The sequence below is a fragment of the Ailuropoda melanoleuca genome, chromosome 18, assembly GCF_002007445.2.
Source record: "Ailuropoda melanoleuca isolate Jingjing chromosome 18, ASM200744v2, whole genome shotgun sequence".
NCBI classification, from domain to species: domain Eukaryota; kingdom Metazoa; phylum Chordata; class Mammalia; order Carnivora; family Ursidae; genus Ailuropoda; species Ailuropoda melanoleuca.
The window spans coordinates 5,786,124-5,813,601 of record NC_048235.1 but is presented as its reverse complement, the minus strand read 5'-3'; the positions used below and the strand labels follow the sequence as shown (position 1 = coordinate 5,813,601).

General features: G+C 37.9%; 2 protein-coding genes across 5 annotated transcripts in view; one reads left to right on the top strand and one right to left on the bottom strand.

Moving 5' to 3' along the window:
- The first annotated feature begins 240 nt into the window (after positions 1-240).
- On the top strand, positions 241-13,081 carry SPATA4 (spermatogenesis associated 4). Of its 2 annotated transcripts, none has more exons than XM_011236004.3 (6): positions 241-473; positions 1,352-1,481; positions 1,852-1,970; positions 2,081-2,301; positions 9,466-9,582; positions 13,000-13,081. In XM_011236004.3, exons 1-6 carry the CDS (start codon positions 256-258, stop codon positions 13,041-13,043), a joined length of 849 nt encoding a protein of 282 aa, XP_011234306.3. In that variant the 5' UTR covers positions 241-255; the 3' UTR covers positions 13,044-13,081. The 2 variants fall into 2 exon arrangements, with proteins under 2 accessions (XP_011234306.3, XP_034503587.1); XM_034647696.1 differs by lacking the exon at positions 13,000-13,081 and adding an exon at positions 10,792-10,853.
- A 3,873-nt stretch (positions 13,082-16,954) lies between these two features.
- The window catches only part of WDR17 (WD repeat domain 17), a 107,505-nt gene continuing 96,981 nt past the window's right edge, over positions 16,955-27,478 (bottom strand). For 2 of the 3 annotated variants that reach the window (XM_034647692.1, XM_019808951.2), the window contains 6 exons: positions 25,184-25,325; positions 24,783-24,885; positions 23,538-23,639; positions 20,211-20,309; positions 19,709-19,892; positions 16,955-17,599 (listed from right to left, as the gene is read on the bottom strand). In XM_034647692.1, the coding sequence (XP_034503583.1) occupies positions 17,480-17,599; positions 19,709-19,892; positions 20,211-20,309; positions 23,538-23,639; positions 24,783-24,885; positions 25,184-25,325 (750 nt within the window). In that variant the 3' untranslated portion in view covers positions 16,955-17,479. The remainder of the gene's footprint in view (positions 17,600-19,708; positions 19,893-20,210; positions 20,310-23,537; positions 23,640-24,782; positions 24,886-25,183; positions 25,326-27,478) is intronic. The other variant, XM_019808950.2, reaches the window with a different exon arrangement.

Sequence of the window (27,478 nt, the reverse complement as noted above, 5' to 3'; positions counted from 1 at the left end):
TTAAAGTGAGGCTAACTACAACTAAGATTTGAAAGCGTCCACCCAATGAGGCCAGGGATCTTACGCAACAACCCCAAGCGTCAGCTCCCCAAACTGGGGGATCTGGAGGCCCAGTGCCCTCTAACCCCCACTGAAGCCCCGCCCGGCCGCGCCGAGGCTCCGCCCCGCCCACGAGGTCCCTACGGCCCCCCTGAGACTCCGCCCCCACAGGCCCCGCCCCGCCGCAGATGCTGCCATAGAAACCCAGAAAGCGACATGGCTGCCGCCGGGCTGGGAGGAGGGTTTTTGATACAGCCTGCGGCAGCAGTACCCACGTCACCGTCATTTTCGCCACAGCCAGCAGCTCCCACCCGAGGGAAGCCTAAGAAGTGTCTGGTCTATCCGCATCCACCGAAGAGCTCCCGCCTGTCTCGGTCGGTTCTGCGTTGGCTTCAGGGCCTGGATCTCACCTTCTTCCCCAGGAACGTCAACAGGTGCAGGAGCGAGCAGCCGCCTAGACGGGCGTCTGGGCCTGAGCATCCCGGGGACCCGCGGACCACCCCGTTGCCCCGCCTGCCCCGCTATGGCGCAGGGTCCGCCCCACTCAGCTACCCTGCTCCGCCCAGTCTAGGTTTCAGAGCCAGACCCCCGCCCGCTCAGCACACACACAAACACACCTTCTCCTCTGAGGGAGCGGGCCTGCAAAATTCATGAGGAAGCATTCATACATTTATCCAATCAATCCATCATTATATTTTAGACTTAAGGTAATATAGAATGCCTTGGTGACTACAAACACATTAAAACAGTCAAGGCTCTTTAGAGACACTGGACATCAATTAATACTCCTGGGGATCAGTTTGCGCTCCGGATGGCATCTAGTTTTTTTCGATCAGGGATTGAAAAAAGCTGCTGCTGAACTGCAGCCACCCTGAACCTAACAGGCAGTTAATATCTGCTCTGGGAATGCCAACTAACTTCAATAAATATGAAGACGATGACATCGTTTGCAGCCAAGGACTCTGGTTTACTAAATTCAATATTTCTTAATAAAGACGTGCCTGAAATTTTCAATGTACATAAGGAATCACCTAGGGATCTTGTTAAAATGCAAATTCAATACAAACTAATAGTATGGGTTCATAAACACGCACACCCCCCCCCACAGTCTTTGGTGTATATCTAATCTTATCAACATTTTATTCCATAGCAAATCTTCCTCAGAGCAATGGTCCAACAAAACTAATTTTATAAGTTATTTGCTGTCAATTATGGAATAGTCAATCGGTGTCAGTTGATTATAAGATATTACCAACTGTAAAAGTAACCACATTTTATTTCATTTCCTTAATGCTATCTATGTATGGATCAGGGATTTTTCAAATGGTTTCCTGATTGCAGAAATATTCACTATATATTACCCCTGGGACCTTAAATTGTCATCCTTTGAAAATGGAACTTCTTTGAAAGTCAAGTTGGACAACTGGGCACAGTTGGAGCAGGTAAATTAGCAGTCATTGCCACTTTGTTAAGAATTTTGTGTTTTTAAAGGTGTACTCCTGACCTCTTGGATATCTACACATATGTGTGTGTGTGGCTGTGCTTCTGAGTTGGCCGCTCATTTCCCTGTACTGAAAAGAGTGTTATTAAAGTTTGCCCTGAGTCACTTATGAAACTTGAGCATACTCATTTCAAATTGGAGTGGGACAGAATAATTGGTTTTCTTGCTGAAGAATAATTTCTTTTAATAATTAACATGTTAAACACAAAAAAATTAGTTGAGAGACAAAGGGGGATTAAAGTGAATTCATAGTACTTGGAGATTTGTATAGAATTTCTTACAGTGAAAATACTTTCTTTCTACTATTAAAGTTCCTGGCAAGAAAAAAATTTAAATTACCTAAAGAGCTAATCCATGGAACAATTCATTGCAAAGCTGGAGTACCTGAAATCCTGATCCAAGAGGTTTATACCTTGTTAACACATCGAGAGTAAGTCATTTGGAATTTTTCTAGCGATATAATTTAAGATGAAAATTTGATAATATCAGTCTCATTACTAAAATGTGGCTTGTCAATAATATTTTACTTTTTTTTTCCAGAATTAAAAGTATCCAGGACGACCTCGTGAATTTCACAGACTACAGTTACCAGATGCGTTTGCCCCTGGTTCCTCGGTCTACAGCTTCAAAGTCGATTAAAGATAACATCAGGTTATCAGAAATAATAAGCAATCCCAACATGCTCAGCAATGAACTTAAAGTAGAGTTCCTCTTACTTTTACAAATGTTGCAAAGAAAATTAAGCAGAAAATTGAATCCAAGTAAGTTTTCCTTGGAAATAGTCCATTGAGTTCTTCCCAACTTAATGAGGCTATACATGAGTACAGATGAAAGAAAAGCTGGCCATTGTCTGTCCTCTTTCTGCTTTTTCTGTCACTGGCTTAAAGGGAAAATAGTTCTCTTATGCTAGCAGTGGAATGATTTACTATCATTGGAGTGCTTTATGCAATAATTTTTCTAATGTAAGCATATCTTAACTTAGTGTATTAATACTTTTGAGATGATATGGGAACTTATTTCCCACAAAATTTTATGTGAACACATTCACTAATATTTTTCTTAAGTTGCTAAAGAGGATGGGAATATTTAAGACTTCATCAGGATATAAGTACTTTAGGCAAAGCCTGGACTACCATGATTCACTCTAGACGCTCACTAGCGTATGGTCAGTGTTACCCTTTCTGTAGTAGCTTCCGTTTGTAGATTAGGTAAGGTAAGGCAGATTGGGCAACCCTTGGCAACCTTCCAGAAGTATCACTGAAATAATTCTCAAATCATCCAAAGCATTTGGATCAGTGTCTCAACAGATGGCAAGTAAGTGAACTTTCTCTATTTGTTTTGTTTTGTTTTACTTTTCTAATACCACTCCTGTCCTGGAATTTTATAGTCCTTGATTCCAGACACTTAGGGACTTCATCGTGACCATGGCATCCAAACCAATAAGGAATAAGGTAGTTATAGTCATTAGGATTCTCTCTTTTGTTTTTGTTTTTAAGATTTTTATTTATTTATTTAACACAGATAGAGACAGCCAGCGAGAGAGGGAACACAAGCAGGGGGAGTAGGAGAGGAAGAAGCAGGCTCATAGCGGAGGAGCCTGATGGTGGGGCTCGATCCCATAAGGCCGGGATCACGCCCTGAGCCGAAGGCAGACGCTTAACCGCTGTGCCACCCAGGCGCCTCTAGGATTCTCTCTTTTGAACCCCAGTGTTCTTAAGAGCCATTTTCTCTAGAGAGAAAGAAGGAAAGGAGAGCAGTAACTGTCACTTCCCCCTAACTGTGAATTGGATGTATTGGATTTTATCCTCTATTACTCTGTTCATTTCCCATTGCCTATCATTTTTTGTTTCTCTTCCTTGATTTGCTCTCATTTCTGGTTCCACTCATGAGTTTGGGAGGAGAGAAAGAATTGAGGTTATTACTCCTGTTGTGGAATTGTATATTCTAATTCTTTTGTATGTTTTTAAACATCAGAATTTTGCTGTGATTTTTGTCATACATGCATGCATATAATGTGTATGTGCAATTTAAAGAAGACAATGAATAAGCATTTCTGTATCTCTTTATGGCCCATGAAGTGCCACATCACCAATACCATTACGTTCTGCTGGTGTCTTTCTAATTGCATTCTCCATAGTTCCCTCCGAGAATGACCACTGTCCTGCTGCCTTTGTTTATAATTTCCTTGATGTAAAAAAAAAAAAAAAAGTTCGTGCATATAATTTATGTTCTTCTTTATTTCATTCATATATATTTCTTAATTGAGATTTTATCCATCTTTGTAGTAGGCAGAATGGGGCCCCCATGTTGTTCTTACCCAAGTCCCTGGAACCTGTGAATATGTGGCATTACATGGCAAAAGAGGCTTTGCAGAAGTTGCAGACCTTGAACTAGGGAGTTAACGCTGGGTTATTCAGGCGAGTCCAGTCCAATCACATGAGCACTTAAAAGCAGAGGTCTTTCTCCAAGTGGAGTCAGAGCAGTGCAGCAGAAGCGGAAGTAGGAATGACCCGAAGTGTGAGAGGGCCTCAACCTGCTATTGCTGCAGGGGCCACTTGGAGAGGACAAGAAGGTGGGGTTCAAAGAGCAAAGAACAACCCTCGGGGACAGCCAGCAACCAGATAGAGACTTTGGACCTAGAAGTGCAAGGAACCAAATTCTGCCAATAACCTGAATGAGCATGGGAGAGGATTTATCCCCAGGGCTTCCAGAAGGAATGCTGCCCGGCCAACACCTTCATTTCAGCCCAGTGAGACTCTAAAAAGTAGCCCTCAGACTTCTGTACTGTGAGATAAAAATGGCTGTTGTTCATAAGTCACCAAACTTACGGTAATTTTTTATGGCAGAAATGAAAACAAACACAAACTTCACAGTTAATACTGTTGGCATCATGGAGTTATAAAAAATTCTCCTATATTTAAATTTACTGAAGCTTAGCCTTTCACTTTTATTTATTTTTCAACTTTCAACTGCAATAAAGTTAGCATACAGTGTGATATTAATTTTGAGTGTACAATAGAGTCATTCAACACTTCCATCCAATGCCCAGTGCTCATCATGACAAGTGCCCCCTTTCATCCCCATCACCTCTTTCACCCAATCCCCATCCACTTCCTCCCTGGCAACCAACAGCTTGTTCTCTAGAGTTAAGAGTCTGTTTCTTGGTTTGTTGCTCTTTTTTTTTCCTTTGCTCATTTATTTTGTTTCTTATATTCCACATATGAGCAAAATCATATGGTATTTGTCTTTCTCGGATTTACTTTGCTTAGCATTGTACTCTCTAGCCCCATTTACATTGTTGCAAATGGCAAGATTTCATTCTTTTTCATGGCTGAGTAAAACTCCATTGCATATATATATACCACACCTCCTTTATTCATTTATCGGTGGACACTTGGGCTTCTTCTGTAGTTCAGCTGTAGTAAATAATGCTGCAATAAACATAGGGGTACATTAATTCCTTTGAATTAGTTTTTCGTACTCTTTGGGTAAATACCCAATAGCATGATTACTAGATTGTAGGGCAGTTCTGTTTTTAAGGAATCTCCACACTGTTTTCCACAGTGGCTGCACCAGTTTGCATTCACCAACCACACATGAGGGTGCCTTTTTCTCCACATGCTCACCAACACTTGTTGTTTCTTGTCTTGTTGATTTTAGCCATTCTGACAGGTGTGAGGTGATAGCTCATTGTAGTTTTGATTTGCATTTCCCTGCTGATGAGCGATGATGAGCATCTTCTCATATGTCTCTTGGCATCTGGATGTCTTCTTTGGAGAAATGTCTGTTCACGTCTTCTGCCTATTTTTAAATTGGATTTTTTGGGGGGCGTTGAGTTGTATAACTTCTTTATATTTTTTGGATATTAACCCTTTATCAGGCCATTTGCAAATATCTTCTCCCATTCCATACGTTGCCTTTTAGTTTTGTTGATTGTTTCCTTCACTGTGCAGAATCTTTTTATTTTGATGTAGTCCCAATAGTTTATTTTTGTTTTTATTTCCCTTGCCTCAGGAGACATATCTAGAAAAATGTTGCTGTTAGCCTTTCACTTTTAAAATTTTTTCAACTTCATTGAGTTATAATTGACAAATAGAAATTATATATATTTAAGGTGTACAACTTGATGTTTTAATGTACATATACATTGTATAATGATCACTGCAATCAAACATATCTATCTCCTCACATGATTGTCATTTTCTTTGTTTCTTTCTTTCCTTCTTTTTTCTTTTTTTCCTTATTTGCTTGGTGTGGTGAGTATGCTTAGCAAATTTCAAGTACATGATACACTATTGACTGTAGTCACCATGCTATATATTAGACCTGCAGAATTTATCCATCTTGCATACATTTGATCAGCAGTTCCCCATATCCCCTTCCCCCCAGTCCCTAGGTATTACCATCCTATTCTCTGCTTCTATGACTCTATCTTAGAGTCCACCTAGAAGTTAGATCATGCAGTATTTGTTTTTCCATGTCTGGCTTATTTCACTTAGTGTAAAGGCTGATTAGTATTCCATTTTGTGTGTGTGTGTGTGTGTGTGTGTGTGTATACACATACATATCACATTTTCTTTATACATTCATGCATTTTGGACATTTCCATATCTTCGGCTATTGTGAATAATGCTGCAATGAACATTGGGGTGCAGATACCTCTCTGAAATGCTGATTTCATTTCCTTTGGAGATATACCCAGAAGTGGTATTGCTGGATCATACGGTAGTTTTATTTTTAATTTTGAGTCTCCATACTGTTTTCCATAATGGCCAAACCAATTTACATTTCACCAACAGTCTATAAGTGTTCTCTTTTCTTCCACATTCTCACCAATACTTTTTATATTTTGTCTTTTTTGATAATAGCGATTCTAACAGGTGTATGATGATATATTTTTGTGGTTTTGATTGCATTTCCATGATTACTGATCATGATTAGTGATGTTGAGTATCTGTTTATATACCTGTTGACCATTTGTATATCTGATTTTTTAAAAGATTTTATTTTTAAGTAATATCTACACCCAACATGGGGCTCAAATGCACAACCCCAAGATCAATAGTCACACACTCCACCAATCAAGCCAAGCAGGCACTCCAGTATTTCTTATTTTGAGTAATGTTTACTCAGGTCCTTTGCCCCATTTTTAGTTGGGTTGTTTGTTTTGTTGGCTATTGAGTTGCATGAGTTCCTTATATGTTTTTGATTTATTCCTTTATACATTGTAAATTATAAAACATTGATGAAGGAAATAAAAGACAGAAAAATGGAAAGACATCCCATGTTCATGGATTAGAAGAATTAATATTGTTAAAATGTCTATACTACCCAATTGATCTATAGATTCAATGCAAGCTTGCAAAATTTCAATGGTAGTCTTTACAGAAAGAGGAAAAACAATCCTGAATTCATATGGAACCACAAAAGAATCCAAAAAGCCAAAGCAAACCTGGGAAAGAAGAACAAAGCTGGAGGCATCACACTTCCTGATTGAAAACTATAATACAAAGCTATGCCAGTAAGGTACTGGCATAAAAACAGACATATAGACCAATGAAACAAAATAGCAAGTCCAGAAATAAATCCATGCATTTACTGACACCTGATCTTCAATAAGGATGCCAAGAACACATGATGGGGAAAAGATAGTCTCCTCAATAAATCATGTTGAGAAAATTGGATATCCACTTGCAGAAGAATGAGATTGGACCCTTATCTCACACCCCCACATAAGAACAGAACAGGTCCTATGTTTAAGAGACCATAAAACTACTAGAAGGGAACATAGGAAAAAAGTTTCTTGACACTGGCATTGACAATGATTTTTTGGAAATGACATCAAAAGCACAGGCAACCAAAGCAAAAACAAACATGTGGGATTGTATCAAACTAAAAGGCTTCCACATAAAAAAGGAAATAAGAGTGAAAAGGGAACCTATAAAATGGAAAAAAAATGTTTGCAAACATAGATCTGGTAAGGGGTTAGTCTCTTTTAAGATCTTAATTTGTCTGCAACTGAAATGGTGAACCAACTGTCCCAGACCGTTTCTTGAACAATCTGTTCTTTTCTCACTGATTTGTGATACCCTCACGTCTCAAATGTTTCCAGTTTCTTTATATATATGGCCCTGTTTCCGGGGTCTAGCTGATTTTGTCTACCTGTGTACAACTTCAACACCCATACTGTCTTAGTTACTATTGCTTTACAGTAAGTGCTGATACTTGGTAAAGCAGGTCCTGCAATTCTTCTTTGAAGTATCCTGTTGCATGGACCTTTGTTATTTCATTCGCTGTGATTTTAATTGTTATGAATTCAGCAGTACTGCCTATTGTTGTATTTGCATTCACATCTATCATATTATTTTGTGCTCTTTTTTTTTTCTGTTTCTTGTTTTTGTCTCACCTATCTTTTCTCATTGAATTTTTTTAAAGACATCCCCCCCAACCCGTACTAATTTGGAAAATTTAAAATTTCTACTCTTTGTAGTGCTACCCTAGAAATTTTAACATGCATATTTATCCTAATGTAAAATTAATGTCTTTACTTTCTTTCTCCAACTATAAGGACCCGAAAGCACTATGACACTGGCGACTCCTGGCCAGCCCCCCACCACTCTTCAGCATTTTAGTTCTGTCAAGTTATTTTTTAATACCACAAATCAGATACAATTATTTTTTATACCTAACATTTGCTTACATTTAGTTGATCTCACCATTTCTGCTTCTCATTGGCTCTAGTTGGGATTTCTAGAACAAAACACAACTATTTAATCTTTTATTTGAAAGTCCATGTTTGTGCAAACCTAACCTCTATCTCTCTTGTCTTCCTTTCCACAATTTCTCTTAAGCCATGGGCCACCTCAATCCTTCAGATTCTTTTTTTTTTTTTTTTAAAGATTTTATTTATTTATTTGACAGAGATAGAGACAGCCAGCGAGAGAGGGAACACAAGCAGGAGGAGTGGGAGAGGAAGAAGCAGGCTCATAGTGGAGGAGCCTGATGTGGGGCTCGATCCCATAACGCCAGGATCATGCCCTGAGCCGAAGGCAGACGCTTAACCGCTGTGCCACCCAGGCGCCCCAATCCTTCAGATTCTTGAACAGTATTCTATTCTCACCAATCTTGATTTTTGAGACTACTGATTTTAAGCTTAAAGTAATTAACTGTGATAATTATAGTTCTGAGAATGTTACTGACCAGAGCTGTGTATAGCATTAACAGGATCTGACTGATGAGTAGAAATTACCTTAAACTCTTCTTTAAGCCTCAGTGAGGGCTGAGAGCTGCAGAGGAGGGGTAAGTGATCTTTAGAAGCACAGGGAACTTAGTGCCCAAGTGTGATAGTTTATAGATTTAATGAGAAATATGGGAAACATGGAAATAATTTTAAGTCACTATTTTTATAGAGTAAACATGTTTGAAAAATGAAATATATCCTGTAGATTTTGTTTATATGAAATATAAAAACTACATGAAATATAAAAAAATCATCTAACCCGTTATGACAGAAGTCAATACAGTGTTTTCTCTTTAGGGTACTGTATGTGAGAGATAAGCAGGGGATTTTGGGATACTAATAATACACCCCAAGTGTATTCATTCCAAAAATTCATCAGGCTGTAAACACACACTTAGTCCACTTTTCTGTATACATACTACTATTAAATTAAAACTTATTCAAAAACTAATAGGACCATAAAGATGTTGTCTTTAAAGTAACTTTTTAAAGCAACTATTTTGTGCATGAGAGGTGTGAACAATGTGGGGAGAGGGTTACTAACCTCCCTATCCACAGCACTCGAGTTTAGGACTATGATTAAAGAGATGTCTAAAGAATTTGCCTAGTTTGTAAATTGTGGTGTCTTATTTCGGCAATGGTCATAGTGAATTTTTAAACGAGTCCTTGTACTCATATTTTATAGAATGGTTTGAGGTCAAACCAACAGTGGGAGAACTTACTCTCGATCATCTTCCTCCCCAAGTCTCTGGGCGCAAATATGATGCCATGATTTCAAGGAAAGGCGTTGCTCCTGTTTCACGTGAGTTTTTGTTATTGTTGTGTTTTTAACTTTTTACCTGTTAAATGAATGTTTCTACTTTGTTCCTTTGAATTTTAAAAAATAGTTCAAACATTGGTCTAGGCCTTCAGTCTACAGCTGTGTCTTAGGTTGGTAGACTGGTATGCTTTTGATAGATGGAGGGGCCCTGTGGTCTGCTAAGTACAAGTCACATCCAGAGGCTCCTGAGCCAGGGCCCCGCACTGTCCCCTCTCCCCCCATGAAAGGGACCATTTCTGCTATGATTTCTCTTGAAGTAGGTGAGTCTGAAACAGGTGGGCTCATCAGCAGAGCTCAAAACTCAGTTCTCTAGCAGTGGGTGATGAATCCATCCCAAGGCAGTGCTGGACACTTGTTGGCCTAAATTTCCCAGTTGGTTGTATCACAAGAAGCCACTTGTCTAAATCATGGTAGTTCAGAAAGCATTTGTAGCATGGCAAACTACAGCCACAAGCCAAAGTCAGTCTCCTGCCTGTTTTTACATAGACTGCAAGTTAAGGATGGCTTTCACATTCTTATATGGTCGGAAAAAATGTATCAAAAGAAAAATGCTATTTCCTGACACATGAACAATATATGAAATTCAAATTTCCCTGTTGTAAATAAAGCTGTATTGGAACCATGCCATGGAAACTTTATGGCTTGTCTGTGGTGGCTCTTGTACAACAGCAGGGCTGAGTCACGGCCAGTCATGGCCCACAAAGAGGGGTTCTAGATTTAGAGAATAAAAGCAGACATAACCAATACTGCTAATAGTTTTGGGGACATGTTGACATTCTTTAATTAAAAATTATTCATTATCTGAAATTCAAATTACCTGAGTGTCCATATTTTATCTGACAAACCAAATACAAAGCCTAAAATATTGACTGTCAGGCCTTTGATGGGAAATATTTGAGGACCTCTGCTACAGGGCATGTTTTCTATCGTGTTAAGGGATTTTATGGGAGAAAAAAAAGTCTTTGTTTACATAAGGCCTGGAAAAGCAATGTCAACAGATTCCTTCGTTTAAACTTAGGATTTCACAGAGCCTTTAATATGCTAATATGCATGGTAAATATAAAAGACCAGAGGTACAGAATCAAGTGTTTTCCAAACTCTATTTGATCACACATCACTATCATTGAGTTTTGTTTTGCTAATGACCTGCTAGAACTACCCATTTCTCAGAGCGTGCTTCTTAATATCTAGACATTAGGCCAGTCCATGAACATCTTAACTCATCACATACCTGACTCAGCATGACAGAACCCAAGAGAAGTGAGTACCACCGATATTTCTATTTAAAAAAATGTATCCATAGTTTCACCCTCAGATTCTGGGCACCCATCCTCTCCTTCAACCTGCCTCAACCTCCTTCCCGTAGCGATGCCTGCAGCGAAAACTCCAGCAGGCTGGGAACCGCAGCCAGGGCTCAGGCTGAGTGGGGGAAGGCGCGGAGGAGCCTGCACGGTTCTCTTTTGGTTCATTTGCTTGCCTCTTTCCCCTTACGGCTACTTGGACCTGACTGGGGACTGCAAAGCACATGACCACTTGCTTTGGGACCTTGCTTTGGGACCTGCCATGAAAAGGCAGAAGGATGAATAGAGTTAACCTAATTACAATATAATGGGGTTTTTTTCCTTTTAGTAATTTATACAGGATGTCTTGAGATGTCTCTTTTTGTAAATGTAATGGCTGTAAATGTAAAGAAAATGTAGGCGGGCTTCCTTCCAGTGTGAGAAACAGATGCGAAGTGTCCATATTTGAGAACATGATGCTTACTGGTACTTGAATTGCTAAAGAGCTTTCCTCATTTCTGTTCTCTTTTCAGAAAATTTCAAGGTCACATAGGAGTTTTTAGAAAAATAATGCTATCATTATTTAGGATCAGAACTCCCAAGTAGAGTGGATTCTTGCTTTTACAATTTTAATCACGTATGAGTGGCTATAAATAACTTCTCCCCCGTTTTATTCTCTCGATGCTCTCTTTTATGAGTCCCTCTCACTTCGGTGGGCTTTTTCTATTCTTTTTAAAGTGGATGATGGGGTATGGGGGTTTTCAGGGCAGATCAGGATGGGAAGAAACATGCTTTTATCTTTTTACGTCTCTCAGGCCTATTCCAGATACTTGGATTCTCTTAATCTAGGCAGAATGGAAAGTAATGAATGAATGCAGTGGACTTTGATAATTGTATGGATGAGAGCTGTTTTGCTAAATTTTATTTTCTTCCCAAATTCGTTCAAGGGATTCCATTTCAGTTGTTCCTTTTTTTTTTTTTTAAGATTTTATTTATTTATTCGACAGAGATAGAGAGAGCCAGTGAGAGAGGGAACACAAGCGGGGGGAGTGGGAGAGGAAGAAGCAGACTCATAGCGGAGAAGCCTGATGTGGGGCTCGATCCCGTAACGCTGGGATCACGCCCTGAGCCGAAGGCAGCCGCTTAACCGCTGTGCCACCCAGGCGCCCCGTTCCTTTCTTTTTTTATTTAAATTCAATTAGCCAATATAAAGTACATCATTAGTTTTTGGTGTAGTGTCAACGATTAATTAGTTGCGTGTTTAACACCCAGTGCTCATCACATCACATGCCCTCCTTAATACCCATCGCCTGGCTACCCCATTCCCCCCACCCCCCCTCCCTTTTCAGTTGTTTCTAATAAAAGAGTAGAGTGATAAGTTCAGGTCAGCTAACATAATTTGAAGTTAATGGAAGGAGAAGGCAGAACTAGACCACAGGAACTGGGCCCTATTTTACCATCTAAGATTGCACTGCACATAATGACACCAAAACCACAAGGCCATTCATCTGAAAAGCTTCTAATTGTCTGATAGGGTGGTGAAAATTGTTTGATAGTTCGTTACCTTCGTTTTTTTTTTTTTTCTTTAACACTTAAATTCCTCCATTTGTTTACCTAAACCTAGCATCTAGCGAACTACTGGGCCGGGTTGGGGGGGTGGGTAACAGATTTCTTAGTTGTCACTGGCTCCTCACATTCAAACTGAGCAAACTGAAGAGTCTGGGCAGTTTGGACGCTTCAGTGCAGAGTTCCAGAAACTCAACTACGAATTCTGTGTATTGCCAAATCTCAGCACTGTGAAAATCATGGCTCTGTTGCCTTAGAGGCTTTCTGAAGCAATACCTAAAAATAATTAGTCGTATTTGGTATCAGATACACCAAAATAAGTCCTGGATATTTTAGGCGCTAATAACTTTTGGAAGTGGGTGACGGTCAGATTTTTTATTTATGGCTACTATAACGCATGCTTCAAATATTCTGTTTCCCAGGCATTTGGGTGAACCTGGGCTCAGCCTGTTGCCAATTATTCTACATGTTTGATGTACTGGAAACACCAATCGTTGTGCAAATATTTAATAGTCACAAACTGATTTTAATGCTGTTTATTTAAATATTTCAGGAAATACAGGTACTGGTGGCAATTCACTTAAGAAATCTGTGTGAAGCAAGCTGGAAAACATTCTTTTGAATCTGCTATGAAATCTATCAGAAACAAGGAAAAGTAAGCTTGAAAAGCACCTAATGGCTTCGAAGAAATGATGCCACCCTCTCTTGCCGTACTAAGAGGATAGAATTACCTAGTCTTGGATATATAAGTAAATTAAAGTGGTGTCTCATCCATAATTGGGCTGAAGAACATGCTCTTTCAGTTCAACTCAACCATTTATTAAACACCTGTGCCAGTGACTGTTAAAAATACAAAATCAAATAACACAGAACGAGCAAGAATCATTTTAAAGGTATAAACATAACTCACCATGACAAGTAAAAGTTATTTCTCATAAATCCTGTAGGAATGGTGAATCTACTTTGTAATACGCTTTGCTCATTAGAAATGAAAAGAGCTACTACTTTGCCTGATATATAGTCACACATCACATGCATTCATAAAAAATTTATTCTGAATGATGATTATTATACATTGGCCCATAGAGAACCCTGTCCGCCCCCATAAATAGCCTGACTTGAAACATTTTTAAAAAATAGGTGGCCCTCCTGTTGATACTGAGTTGTGGGAAAGGAAAATTGTGCTTCACTTGGAATTTGGTTCTGGTGTTTAGCAAACCATTCAAGTTCAATTAAACATTTTTTCCTGGTTGCTGCCACTCCCCATAATTTCATTGGTGGGAAACCAAAGCAAGTTGATATCTTGAAAGATTAATTATCCTTCATACATTCTTATAATTTTACATTCACATTTGGAAATTCTTCTTCAACTGGAATTATTCATGTCTTTATGTTATCTCATTAACAGTCGCATTTGAGACTTCCGAGAGGAGTATTAAAAAGCTGAATCCCATGACGTGCTGGTCAATTTCCAGCTAAACACTGTCAGTGGCTCTGCATTTCTGAAGGCTTGGCTTTATTAGAATTTCTCTCTCCAGAGACTTCCAAGCTTAATTTCACATTTTTGGCAGGTAATATTTAGTAAAGGAAAGTAAAGAGAGCCCTGATGAAATAGGATTACTTCTTGGGTCTGTTTAGAATCTAGTTTTATCTGAGGTAAAGGGTATAGTTTAAATGCATATTTCAATCATCTATAGGTTTTTTTGTGAACCTTACAGTCTAATGGGACAAATCTAAAATAGAAAATTATGAGAATAATTTTCAACCCTTACAGTTCCTTAGGAAAGGGTTATGGAAACAAGTCTTCTGAACCTTGGCCGGGGAAAAGATCCAGAGAGAAGGATTCGATTTGGGTAAACAGTCATATAAAAAGTTTCATTCTTCTTCTCTTGACTGTATGTTCAATCTCCTGAAAAAGCTAATCCCCCATGGCCTGACTGTGGCAAGTTCCCAAGACTATGGCCTATGGAGAGCTGTGGAAATATGACCTAGTCTCACAAGTTTCATTTCAGAGTGAGTAAGTGAAGGTAGCAGGCATAGTCAAAGTAGCAACTTCAAGAGCTTCCTGAAGACGAGTTGTGTGAAGCGAGGCCAACACTACAGGTGTGTCTGAGGGAGACCATTTGCTTCACAGAGGAGCTTTGGCAGAAGAAGCAACGAGCTTTTCTAGGAGCTACAGCAGCTCCTCTAGGGGAGTTTTCAACCAATTGGCAGAATGCTTATGGCGGAGCGGAAGCCCCTGTGATAGCTGTTTGTATTCATCAGATAAGCTTTTCCCTTTTATACTAATTTTAGGGTTTATTGTAGTCAGTGTTTCTCACAGGTGGACAATCATCCCCCTGAACAGTCGAAAGTGATTTTTCTGGGTTTCCAAGGAAGGTAATAACCCATTGGACGGCTCAGCCCTTCACACCTCTGATGACTCAGACCCAGCATTTATGGAGGAACAGTGTTCTCTCAGTGGTGGTTTGGGGACAATACTGATGCTCATCTTAGCAGTTAACTCTGTCACATGTGGTTTTGATGCAGTATTTATTGAAATTTAGGGGACCTGAAATACATTCATACGTATATACATAAAAATCTAGATAACTGCATGCCATATTAAGCACAGTCCTGTGGTATTTAAATTTAGCATAAAAGTACTTTTATCAATTATTTAGGAATAAATGTTTCAAAGATATGGAACAATAAACACTTATTAAGAGTTGACGAGGAAGATATCTTCTGTATAACTGCTATACTAAATAAGAAACCCTGAATTTTACAAACAATTGGTGAGGCTTTTACTATATTCAAAATGCCTTTTGACTTAAGACTGAAAAAGTATCAACTTTCCTATTATAAGGACAACAAAACACAAGTCATTGTTTTAATGCAACCATGTTCCTGAACACCTGGATGGTCTCATGGAAATATGTATAATAAATATATATAAATTTTGATTGACATAAAAATCATATTTCACAATATATAACTCATTTTGATGTTGCAATTTTGTTAACCACCTGGTAATTTTTATAGACAAAATATTTTTCCAATGCTATTATAACCATTGTCTAATGAGACTTCTTTCATAAAAGCGTATTTAAACTTGGAAAATAACTTGCACACATTATCAGTAATATAGACATCTTCTAGTAATAAAATAAGTTCATATTTTTTTGGGTTTTCACGCATATGAAATCTAACAATGGAAAGCCTTTTATAAATTTAAAAAATCACTTTGTTTTTCATATCAAGGCACAATAGATGCAGACTGACATGGTCAGATGACATAGTTCTATGAAGAATTAATAGTTATAATTCATAATAAGGTATAAAACACTGTAGAAGTCAGAGTAACAGAATTATATTTGAATCAATCCAATTTAGATTTTAGACACAAATTGAGTCACTCCTTTATTGTCTCCATATGCTAAAGAGTTACATCATTTTTTCATAGTTTATACATAAAATATCATTTTTCTGCATTCATTTAAAATGAAGAAGAAGGAAACAATCGTTTATATATGTATAACTTAAACTCAATGGATCTTTTAAAGTACTTAAAGCACAAAAGACAGGCTTCTCAATCTACTTTAAAACAAAATAAAGAGAATTATAGCAGGATTTCAACTGCTATTTTTAAGTGAAAAGATTTTACTACATATATGCTAATTAAAAATCTGCCTCATCTAAAAACAATTGAATTATGCATATCACTAAGGATTAAAAAAATACTTGACACTATTGATGTGTCACATACATTCTCTTCTATAATATTTATTAATTTTTTTTATAAAATAGAATTTAGGCCTGTAATGTTTTCTTGGGGAGTTAGAACTTTTAAGATTTAAGAAGCTTGTTCAAGAAAATTTTAAAATTATTTTAAATGCAGTAAGTTTATAGATAATAAAAACCACAATTATTCTAATTATATGAACTCACTCTTTAGACGAAAACATCTGTATTATAAATTCTGTAAAACAGCTTAACTATCAAAGTTCTGTTCTTCCCAGTAATGCATTAATTTCGTAGACTTCAAAGCAGAATTCTAGTACGACTGAAATACTTGCAGTCATGCCTCAGGCTTTTTTTTTTTTAAATAGTTTTACTCTTTTAATTAATATTTAAAACACCTGAATTTATAATATGCCCCAAATATCAACTAACATGTACTTACAGAAATTTATTCAAAGCCAATTTTATCAAATAAATTATGTTATAGAGTGAATATAAGTTGATTAAAATTTACTGTATTAAATGGTAATCAAAACTAATATCCATACATACCAAATATCTTTTAAAATAGTCAATTATCATCAAATGTAAATTCTTATACAAATTTAACTGTATTTGTGTTTTTTACTCCTCAATTTTTGTTATGCTTATAAAACCTATTTCTTTATAATTGGACATTTAATTTCAGTTAAAAAACTTGATAGTGCTTTCTTTAAAAAAAAAAAACTCAGAAGTATTTTGACCGTGTATCCATTTATTGATACATAACAAATGCATAGCTGGAAACTTTTATTAAATATGAACTGAAACAACTGGTTTACTATGTCTTTTATAGCGGACAGTATGGGTGTTTGTTAACTTGAAGACCAGTCACACATACCTTATATTTTGATACCTCAAGACAGTTGTTCCAATATTCATTAAGTACTTACTCTCTGTGAAGCACTATTGTAGGTGTTGCATTATTTTATATGTTTCAATGTTTCAACAATACAATATTTTGGTACCTTTTATGAAACTTTGGTACCTTTGTGAAACTTATATATGCTCTTTTGGATTTTTCAGTCTTTTATAATTTAAATATTATCTTTCTCCCAAATATGGCTGTTGTATTTTATAAAGGACACATCTATTTTTCCTTGAAATTATATAAATGTTTTATTTTTTGAAGTTAATTTATAAAGTCAACTCTTATTCCCCACCTCCCCCGCTCCCCTTAACCTTTGGCTCTTGGACAACAAAGGCTAAGGGAACACTAACCCCCAAAAGGTCTTTAAAAAAAACAATTAAACAAGGAGAAAAACTTTCTGTCAAAATGGGTTGAGTCGTATTCCAGTCCCTAAAGGTGAGAATGGGTTCACCTTTGCCCACATCAATGCGTCATTCAATGAGATAGTGGATTTCCCATCTTCAAGGAAAAATACAGGGCCCTGTACACAGAGTTGAGGAAAGAGAAGATGGGATTATACATTTGCAACATGCTTGTAAACTTCCAGAAACACAATCGCTTTAATAATAATAATAATAATAATAATAATAAAAACACTGGCAGTATTCAGACAATAAATATGAAAAAAATCAGATTTTTTTGAACTGTTCCCAAACACAGAAAAAATTTTAAATATCTTAACATTATGCCCCCATGTCTTTCAAAATAGAATTTGGTTTTATAGTCTGAATTCTTTGAATACAGTAGTGGTACCAATGACAAAGGTATTGCTAATCCATTAATTAATACAAAGTTAGCATTTTATAAAGGCATGTATGCCTAGCCTAGACTTAAATACGCTTTACTACTTTACTCATATAGCCTACATCAATACAACTTGGGAAATTATTTAAGCCAGAAGCTCTGAAACTGCCCTCCAGAAGATGAAAACTATATTGCTGTGTATGGTATACATAATTTAAAACCATGTCAATCACATGACGTACTAGCATATTTATGACTCAGTTCTATCAGGTACTCTGTGTATCAAGGGTGGTTCTGAAGAACCAAATGCAAAAAAACCTTTTAATCTATTTCTCCCAGCTCTCAGAAAGAAAAGCATGATTTCAAAAACACGAAATGGACTAAAAACTAATATTCTTAATTATTTTCTAAAGTTACCACATTTTTGATCACGATTTCAAATGATAGAGACTGTTGTTATTAAATCATGTCTAGACATTGGAAAAGCCATCATATGAAGTGGACTACTTTCTACTTAAAGATACTTGACATTTCACAGTTAAAACCAGAGCATTCATTTTCTGTTGAAAGAGGAAGATGCTGGGAGGGAAGCACCCCATTTACATTAGTCCTAGAGGATAATTAGTAGGTGCTTTCCTATTGTAGGTTTGGGTGCAGAGAGGTGAGGCATCATATCTGCTAGGTCATTCAGCTACTGCAGATGGAATGGAGAAAAAGCAGCTGAAGAGAAAAACAGGAAGGTGCGCTAGGAATATGAAGCAAGGACTAGGAATGGCACAGGGAGGGCCACGAGCAGCCCTGAAGATACAGTCTACAAAATGCATGATGTTTTTTGCTCTTAAATTATAAGTTATTGAATTTACTGCTTTGATTCTTTATCTCTGAACATAAGTAGATAAAAAAGCATGCACACAACTAAGTGTCCTATCTGGTTTTTGGACTGTGTTAGCATATTCTGAAGACGTAATTAGTTGATCGTGTCAGGTCAAGCTATGGTTAGGGTTTACGTAAGCAGCAAGCTATTTAATTTACTTTAAGTGGTTATCCCCAAAAAGAGCTGTCCCCATTGGGCTGGCACATCAGTATTAGAAATGTAATTAGTCACATTCCTTTAGAAGTAGAGAATTAACTCTGTGAAATGTGAACAATTTTCTGCGAAGTGGTGTTTTTTCAGTCCGGACTGGAGCTTCCATCTGTTGTGTATGTGGACTCGGCTCGGTGTGCTCCACATGGACACCTCCACCCAGCCTGGCTCTGAGACCACGAAGGTGTCTCCACTTTCCCCAGAAATGGAGCACTGGGAGGTATCATTCCCCATCATTACTTTTGACTGTACACTAGGGACCATCCCTCATGATCGATCCCAATAATTTGTAATCGCTGAACAACTCAGTAAGTCAATGTAAGAACATGTATACAAATAATATACATATACCAGTTCTTAATTTCTTTGTGTTTATAAACTACAAATGGAGACTATATCGTTAATTTTAATCTATTGCGAATGATTATTTGTAACTGTGTTGACTGTTGCTTGGTGTCCCTTATTTAATTTCCCTAAGGATATGATCTACATATACTTTTAAACATTTTTTACTAAGTATACCTATTACATGAATTGCTTTCATCAATTCAGACCATCTCTGAATTTATTTTAAGGAGACAGAGAGATCATTTATACAAACTATAGAGCATTAAGGACAATATTTTCCCACTAGGCATCAGTCCTTTTTAAAGGTACCTACTTTTATTCATATTATGCTTATTTTAAGACCACAGTTTTTAAAATAATGAAACAAGTGGAAGCAATGGAAATGAACAATTTATGCCTTACATTAGGCTGTACCTGGATTTTTAATCCCGTAAGACAAGAGATGTGGATATCAGAATGACTGGGCAGATTTGATCCAGTCACGTAATCTGGTCCAACAATTCCTCTGAGTGGTTCTTGTTGTAGTCTCTTTAGTAAAGTTGCATAAACCATTTTTTGTGGATCCGAAGGGGGTGTATATGCAGACTCTTCCGGTGATCTGTATTTCCAACAGATACCACATTTTCATTTTCGTAGAACCATAGAATTATTAAGGTTTAAATCAGAAACAGTTCCTGAGGATTATTTAGTCCCCCTTTGGAGATGATGGCATCTTAGACTTAATTTATAGTAAAACAGAGTACTTTAAAAGGGCAGAAAAGAACAGAACTGTAAATTATCACTGAATATATGCTAAGCAAACTGAGATGCATTATTTGACTAGGAATAATAGTGAGCCAATCCACATTTTCAACAAGTTTGTCTATAATATTAAGTAATAGCTCCGCATTCCCATCTTCATATCATCTTCACTCACCGGCTGACGGATGGTGTGCAAGCTCTCCACGCATCCAATTCCTCAGAAAGGTGCTCAATTTTTAAAGGCACTGACACTGCCCGACGTTTTAATAGCTGACTGAAACATGTGAAAAAGAAATTAACATCTGACATCCAAGACTAAGGTATCAAGAAAGCAAATGAGCTTTAAATAACTGCAATTTCAGATTTAACACCTACTTTTCAAAAATATATGTGTATACATGAATGTGTGTTTATGTGTGCACATGCACGTGCTGACTTGTCTATCTGGCCTTTAAGTTCCCTGAAGTCAAAGATGTTCAGTAAACATCAGTTGGATGATGGTCTCAGTGAGCAGATGAATGAATGAACTGCAAAGGAGGTGTTGCGGGGGATGGGTTAAAGAGGAGATGAGGATGAAGGAGTGCACTTGAGATGAGCGCAGGGTGATGGATGGAAGTGCTGAATCACTATACTGTACACCTGAAACTAATATTACACTGAGTGTTAACTACAATTTAAATAAACACTTAAAAATGGAATGTAAAACTAGTAAAAAGTAGATAAGCAAACAAATGCAGGAAGAAGTGAACTCTGGAGAGTGGACAGACGAGCCAAGTGAGGTTGACTAATAGTCCCACATGGCTGCTGCATGGTACAACGCACATCTGAATTAAAAATGAGTATTAGAGGAGTAAGAAAGCAGGTGGGTAGAACACCAGGAGAAGAATGTCAACTAGTGGAAAGGAATGGAAATGCTGATTCAATTCTTTAAAGACAGAGATGTGTGAGAAAAAGGAGTAAAACACTGACATCAGTGATCCATCATATCTGTGTAGAGAAAACTGGAAAAGAGATATAATTAGTATTAATTAGGAAGCTTTAGATAAAGGATTACTAGTCCTAGTTTCTATAACAGGTTACAAAGTCTGTGTTTTTTAAGGAACTAGTTAGCTGAAATTTTAAAGTAAAAGCTGTTTGGGAGATAGAAACAGAACATAAGACCTTAGAGATGAAGTAAGGGTTAAGTAAGCCTTAAGTGCATTTTATGGTTACTCCCACTAATCGTCATCATTCTGCTGGGACATGATAACACTTGGTGAGGAAAAAAGTGTAAATGTCCCCCTACACACACACACACACGTCTAACACTGTAGTAATATCATCTCAAATCGAGTAGTAGCTTATCATTTTCTTTTACCTCAAAGTACTGAACTTAAAATTTTGATTGACAATGTATCTAGCTCCAAGATGAATTCCTTAAACACTCTGGCTTCCCTGTCTACAAATCTCCACGTGATAGGACTTTAGCTGTCCAGTAGTTTTTGATGATCTAGTATATATCAAGCAGTGTCAAAGAGTGAGGAGGAAAAGCAAGGTAAACAGGTGGAGAGGACACTGAGAGACCATCAGGGAAGCTTCCATATGTATGGGGATCACAAGTAATTCGGTTTGGCTGGAGTGGAGAACAGAGAAGGCTACGGTGGGAGACATGCTCGGAATCCTATTTTTGCAGACTTTTAACGTAAGACTAAGGATCTGGAAGCTGTGTGATGGACAGTGGGGAGTCCTGGAGGGTCCCGAGGAAGGGTGGTGCTTCTGGGAGGCGGATGCCGCAGGAGGAAGGGGTTGGAGCAGGAGAAGAACAGAGATGCAGAGATCAGGTGACGAGATGCAGGGCTATGGCAGGGGGCAGTTAATGCAGACCCTAACTATGGCCATCAGAGAAAACACTTCAGCAGGCCCCCGATCACGTGATTCTGGGCAACAGAAACACAGTGACACAATCAAAAGAAAGAGAGAACACAGGAGAAGAAGCAGACTTGGGGAGGAAGAGGATTTTCATGTTGAGCACACGGAGTTGAGGCCAGAGTTTGGCGAGCCACAGGAGCGACGCCTGAATATAAAAACTGCCACGGAGGTGAGGGGTAGAGCCACAGAAATGGTGAGGTTTCGAAGGACAGAGAACTGAGTGGAGAAAGGGGTGGAGGGAGACCTGGAGAGCAAGCTGAGAAGGTGAGGAAGGGAGGGAGAAGAGGGCCAAAGAGAAAAGGCCTGGGGCTCAGTATAAGGGGCCAGGGCATCAGCTTGAGCACAAGACAACAGACCATAATCAGGGAAGTAAGAAGTTCCTTCCAATTAGAGCCTTCTTAATTTCTTGTGCTAAACTAGCATGTTTAGATACATTCTCCCAAGCCCCCCTGCCTTACACATAAAAGCCTCCTTTTATTTCTGATACTATTTCAAGGGACCGTTTTCTCTCTTTACTTTCATTACCCAAGTTCTATATAAATGGAATATATTTCATTAAATAATATTTTCATTCCATGTGGTATATGCTATTGCTCCCATAAGATATTTTAATGTTGTTAAAAGTTGCTTTTGAATTTGGGTCTGCTGCCTGCACAGAAATAGATTTTTCCTTGAGTTTCCCGGCACTCTCACTTCCCACTGTGCCTTAGTCTGCTCCAGGTGGCAGCCCGGCACCGACACACGACCTTCACGGAGACAGGGAAGAGAAAGGAGGCAAGAGGAAGCTTTCTTTCAGAAAGTCTGCCCCACGTGAAGGGCACACAGAATAACTGCCTGTACCCACAGCCTCTCAGCATTTCTAGGAGTTAGCTACTCTGCCGTGTAGCAAACTAGTCAACTTGGAAACGATGTTTGGCGAAGGTTCTTTTGATTATAGCAAGTCTGAAGCACAATGGCTAAAGTTCAGCAACCTGACAGAAAATGGAGGAGTTTGGCAGGACCGTTAGGCCCGACTCTAAAGTAGTGAGTTACTTGCTGTTCACGAATCCTCTTCGCCTTTTCCTACTCTAGAGATCGGAAAGCTAAAATACCCAGTTTCTCTGCTGCTTCTAAAAACAAGGTTCAACAGTTCTGGCTGAAGGGATATAACCCAAGTGGGCCTCTTCTTCCTGAGTCGGATGGCCTCATGCTTTGGGGTCCCTATCCTAGTCACCCTTCTCTGCTTCCTGCTTAGAATGCAGATCCTGTCACCATGGGTTCCTCAAGCAAGTGGAAGGAAGCCAAGGAGGGCAGCATCAAAAGAAGGGAAGAATTTGGGTTCTGGATGGACTCCACAAACAGCTCTAACAGCTCTAGAAGGCCGACCTCAAGTGTCTTGACGTAAGACCAAGAAACCCCACGTGTTTAAGCTAGAATCAGGATTTCTATTATATGCATCCTAATTCACCTCTAATTCCTATAGTTTACCGCGCTTTATTACAAAGTACATGCTGAATGAATCAGTGGATGCATACAATATGTATTTGGTGCCTTCTAGAGACTATCTTAGTGAAAGGAATGTCTCATTTCATAATAGAAGAGGAATCAGTTTTACCTTGTGTACTCATAAAGTGCTGGAACAATGCTTTGGTACTGTCTTCTGATAGCCAATAATGCACCAGTATAACCACATAATATGAGCAATTCATTTCGAGCTCTAAAAAAGAATATATTTATTTTTTAATTCCATAACTTGAGGTCTAGAACGCTACTCACATATGTAGTTACTGTACTTGTGTCTCTATATTGATGAGTGACATTTACAGCAAAGTATGTTTAGAAAATTTTCCAAACTTGAAGATGTTTTATTCATAAGTTAACGCCTAGTCACACATTATGTTATACCACAAATCATGTTTAACTCTTGCCTTCTCGTTTTTCTCTATTCCTTGACTGTTTCTTCATGTAAAATTTTCTCTAAGAACCTCATTAGGCCCAATTTAGGAATTCCTGGCATACTGTGTAGGCTCTAGGAAAGGACAGAGCATACTCACTCCATTTCTTGCTAGGGAAACTTGTCAAAGTTTCCCAGGCTGTGGCATCATCTTTTCCACACACGCCATTAAAGCAAAAATAGCCCAAAGCCTCCCTTACAAACTACACACAGTCTCTGGGGACTTTCATTCTATGGACAACAGTGTCCTCAAATGATATCTGAATGCAGGGATGGTGTCTGTTTTTCACTTTCTAGCACCTTCACTTTTTCCCCCAGCCTAGTATGCTTTGCACACAGTGGCTATTTAATAGATATGACCACTAGCTTCTAGAGGACTTGAGAACTAAGACTACCCCAAAGCTTTGAATTAGCCCTATTTGAGCCAGGTAGGGGTGTGTGTGTGCGCGCGCATGTGTACAAACACATATATAAACATACACACTCTAGGTATTAGTAAATAGGACCACTAAGATTATTTCTGTTTCAAATTGACCTCTGTATTTTTTCTTAAGAATAGCAAATAAAGGGGCACCTGGGTAGCTCATAGGTTAACGGTACAATTCTTGGTTTCGGCTCAGATCATGATCTCAAGAGTCATGAGACTGAGCCCCAAGTTGGGCTCTGAGCTCAGCCTGGAGTCTGCGTGAGATTCTCTCTCTCCTTCTTCCTCTCTCCCTCCTCACTCCCCTCCCTCTAAGATAAATAAATAATCTTTAAAAAAAAAAAAGAATAGCAAATAAAAATGTAATTTTTCTACAAGGGACTCTACCTGTCCAGGATGATCTTATTTTGTGATCTGAACACTAAAAACAATATAGCCATTTTAAAACATTACATAGGTTCAGTTATATATTATATACTCACTTAGTACATGTATGCAAGACTAATTTTTCAGTACGAATATAACTCAACAGGTCAAGAACAGGATAAATGGCATCCAATGTCCAATTTGAACTAGTGATATTTTCTGGCAAAATAAAACCAAATAAGAGACTCTCTAAGAAATAGTATTAAAACACGTTCATCCAATTTTTAACTTATGTAATTAATTCTCTTCTGGTCAACCCCATCTGCCTACTGATTTTCTAGATCACAAGTATTTGCATATTTACCCTCTCTCAAGTGCCCATACCATACAATCACCAGTCTCTTTACTTTTTAAATTTAGGATGGCCAGAGCTTGGTTTTAAGGTTGCTTATCAATATTAATGAAAAGATCAAATAAATGAGTAGATTTTAGATTATACTAACAACCAGAAACTTACCTTTGATGAAATCAATGCCAATAGGAAGGGCTTTTTCAGGTTCCTGACTTAACAAGTAATATTTCACAGTTTCAAATATATTACCATCTGCATGGGCTGTCTCTGCTAACTGCATACATTCCTCTACCGTGGGTAGCTTGCACTGAAAAGTAATTGGTTTGATGACGTTACTAAAATTTATAGGGATAAAAGCAACAGTATAACTACTAAACATTTCCAGTATGTCTAGTATGCTTTTTTTTATTAAAGTCGCTCAAAATAGATGTAAATGAGATAATCTGTATTAAGAGCATACATTAATGAAAATATCTTTAGGATCTAATAACAATAAATAGGGTATTACCAAATGAGTTAATAGTTTTTCATCACATAAATATCTAATAAAAGAGGTGGAAGGAAAATTGTCCTAACTGCGATATCGGAATTAGTTTCCACACGTGTAATTCAGAAAAAAAAATACTGAGATTTGTTATTTCAAGATATACTGACCGATGCCAGAAACTACATTAAATGTAGAAAACATCAACGATACGCTCTTCCATGGCCTCTACACCCTGGAGTTTAATTTCACTTGGTCTTTGAGACAAAGCCACATCATTTCAAGCACAAAGGCAGAACGCATACAACTTCTCAAAGTTTTTAGCTCTGACATTGTGAAATGCTACCAAATGGGAGATTTTGAGCCTATGAGATTTCATTAATATAAAAGGCAAAGCAATACTCCCCATTTTTTTCAAACAATTTTTTTTCCTGTTGAAATGGAGAGTCTGTTCCTCCCTCAGGTAAGTTCTGCTTCCACACTGTAGGCAGGAATTATGTTATCTTTTATATCCAAATCTGAGGTGCTCATGATGTTTGAAGTGGAGTGTGAAAAGTTTGCACGTTTGTTTCTAAGCAACACCTATAAATAGTTTAACGCTTTGTCTCGCTGGTCTTGGGCAACCGCGAGAAAGTGCTCCCACAGCAGACGGGATTCCGGGTTGTAACTCCAAGTGCGCCGTTCAATCACAGAAGGTCATCCCTCCATTCGCCTTTGAGATCGTCACTCTCTTCCCTTCGTACTTTCCCCCTTTATGTCCCCTCAAGTTACTAAGATGGTTTATTAGATCTATGTATTAATGCATTTATTCAAGAGTTTCATAACTTCTGTGATTTAAAGTGGGTGGGGGATGGGTGAAATCGGTGATAGGGACTAAGGAGGACTCTTGCTGTGAGGAGTACCGGGTGTTGTATGGAAGTGATGAATGTCTACATTGTACACCTGAAACTAATATTACACTGTATGGTAACACTGGAAGTTAAATAAAAGCATAAAAAAATAAATAAAAATTTGGTAAACTGAACATTTTAGATTCCTCAATCTCTCTTAAAAAAATTACAACAAACTAAATTAAAGGAGCTTTCATACATATAACATTTCGTATTGTTTTCCCATCTTCATTTACTAAATGCCAGTTATTTACTGAGTAACTACCATGTGCTAGGTACTATGCCTGGATAGATAAAGTTTCTTCACTTTGATATATGCTCAAAGAGTAAATGAAATAAAAAAATGGTTTCTATTGAAATTTTATTCTCAAAGTATAAGAAGAGTAAGATGATTATTCCTGCAAAATTCCCAAAGTTATATAAATTAACATAATATTTGAAGATATAATTTTTAGCATTACTTGTGAAATTGTCCAGAGGTAGTAACACACCTTTACACATACTGACTAGTCTTTCTAAAGAGTTATTAATGAAGTCTGACCAGAAAGTCTGATTCCATCCTTTTAGATCATGTGATGAAAAGACTATGTGAATGCCATCTTACCCATGTCATTACCAGTGTGTAAACACAGACAAATATTTTGCCTCTCTAAGCCCCAATATTAGCACCTGCTGTTCTCACCTCAGAAGATATGTGGGTTACACTTAAAGCACTAGGCAGGGTGCCTGGGTGGCTCAGTGGGTTAGATGTTGGACTTCGGCTCAGGTCCTGATCTCAGGGTCCTGGGATGGAGCCTGGTTTAGGGCTCTGCACGCAGTGGGGTGTCTTCTCCCTCTCCCTGGACTTCCCCCTCCCCTTCCCCTCCTCTTCCCCCTGCTCCTGCTCTCTCTCTCTTTCTCATATCAATAAATAAAACTTAAAAAAAAAAGGCACCATGCACAAGTGTAAAGTTCCTACTTCCTTTCCTATTTTAATTTCAACATGGAAATAGCTCTTATTTGTCATGTTTGTAAAAGCAAGTGCAGCTCATTTAAAAAATAATTCACAGAATACAAAGTGTATAATGAAGTTCAATCACCCAAAAT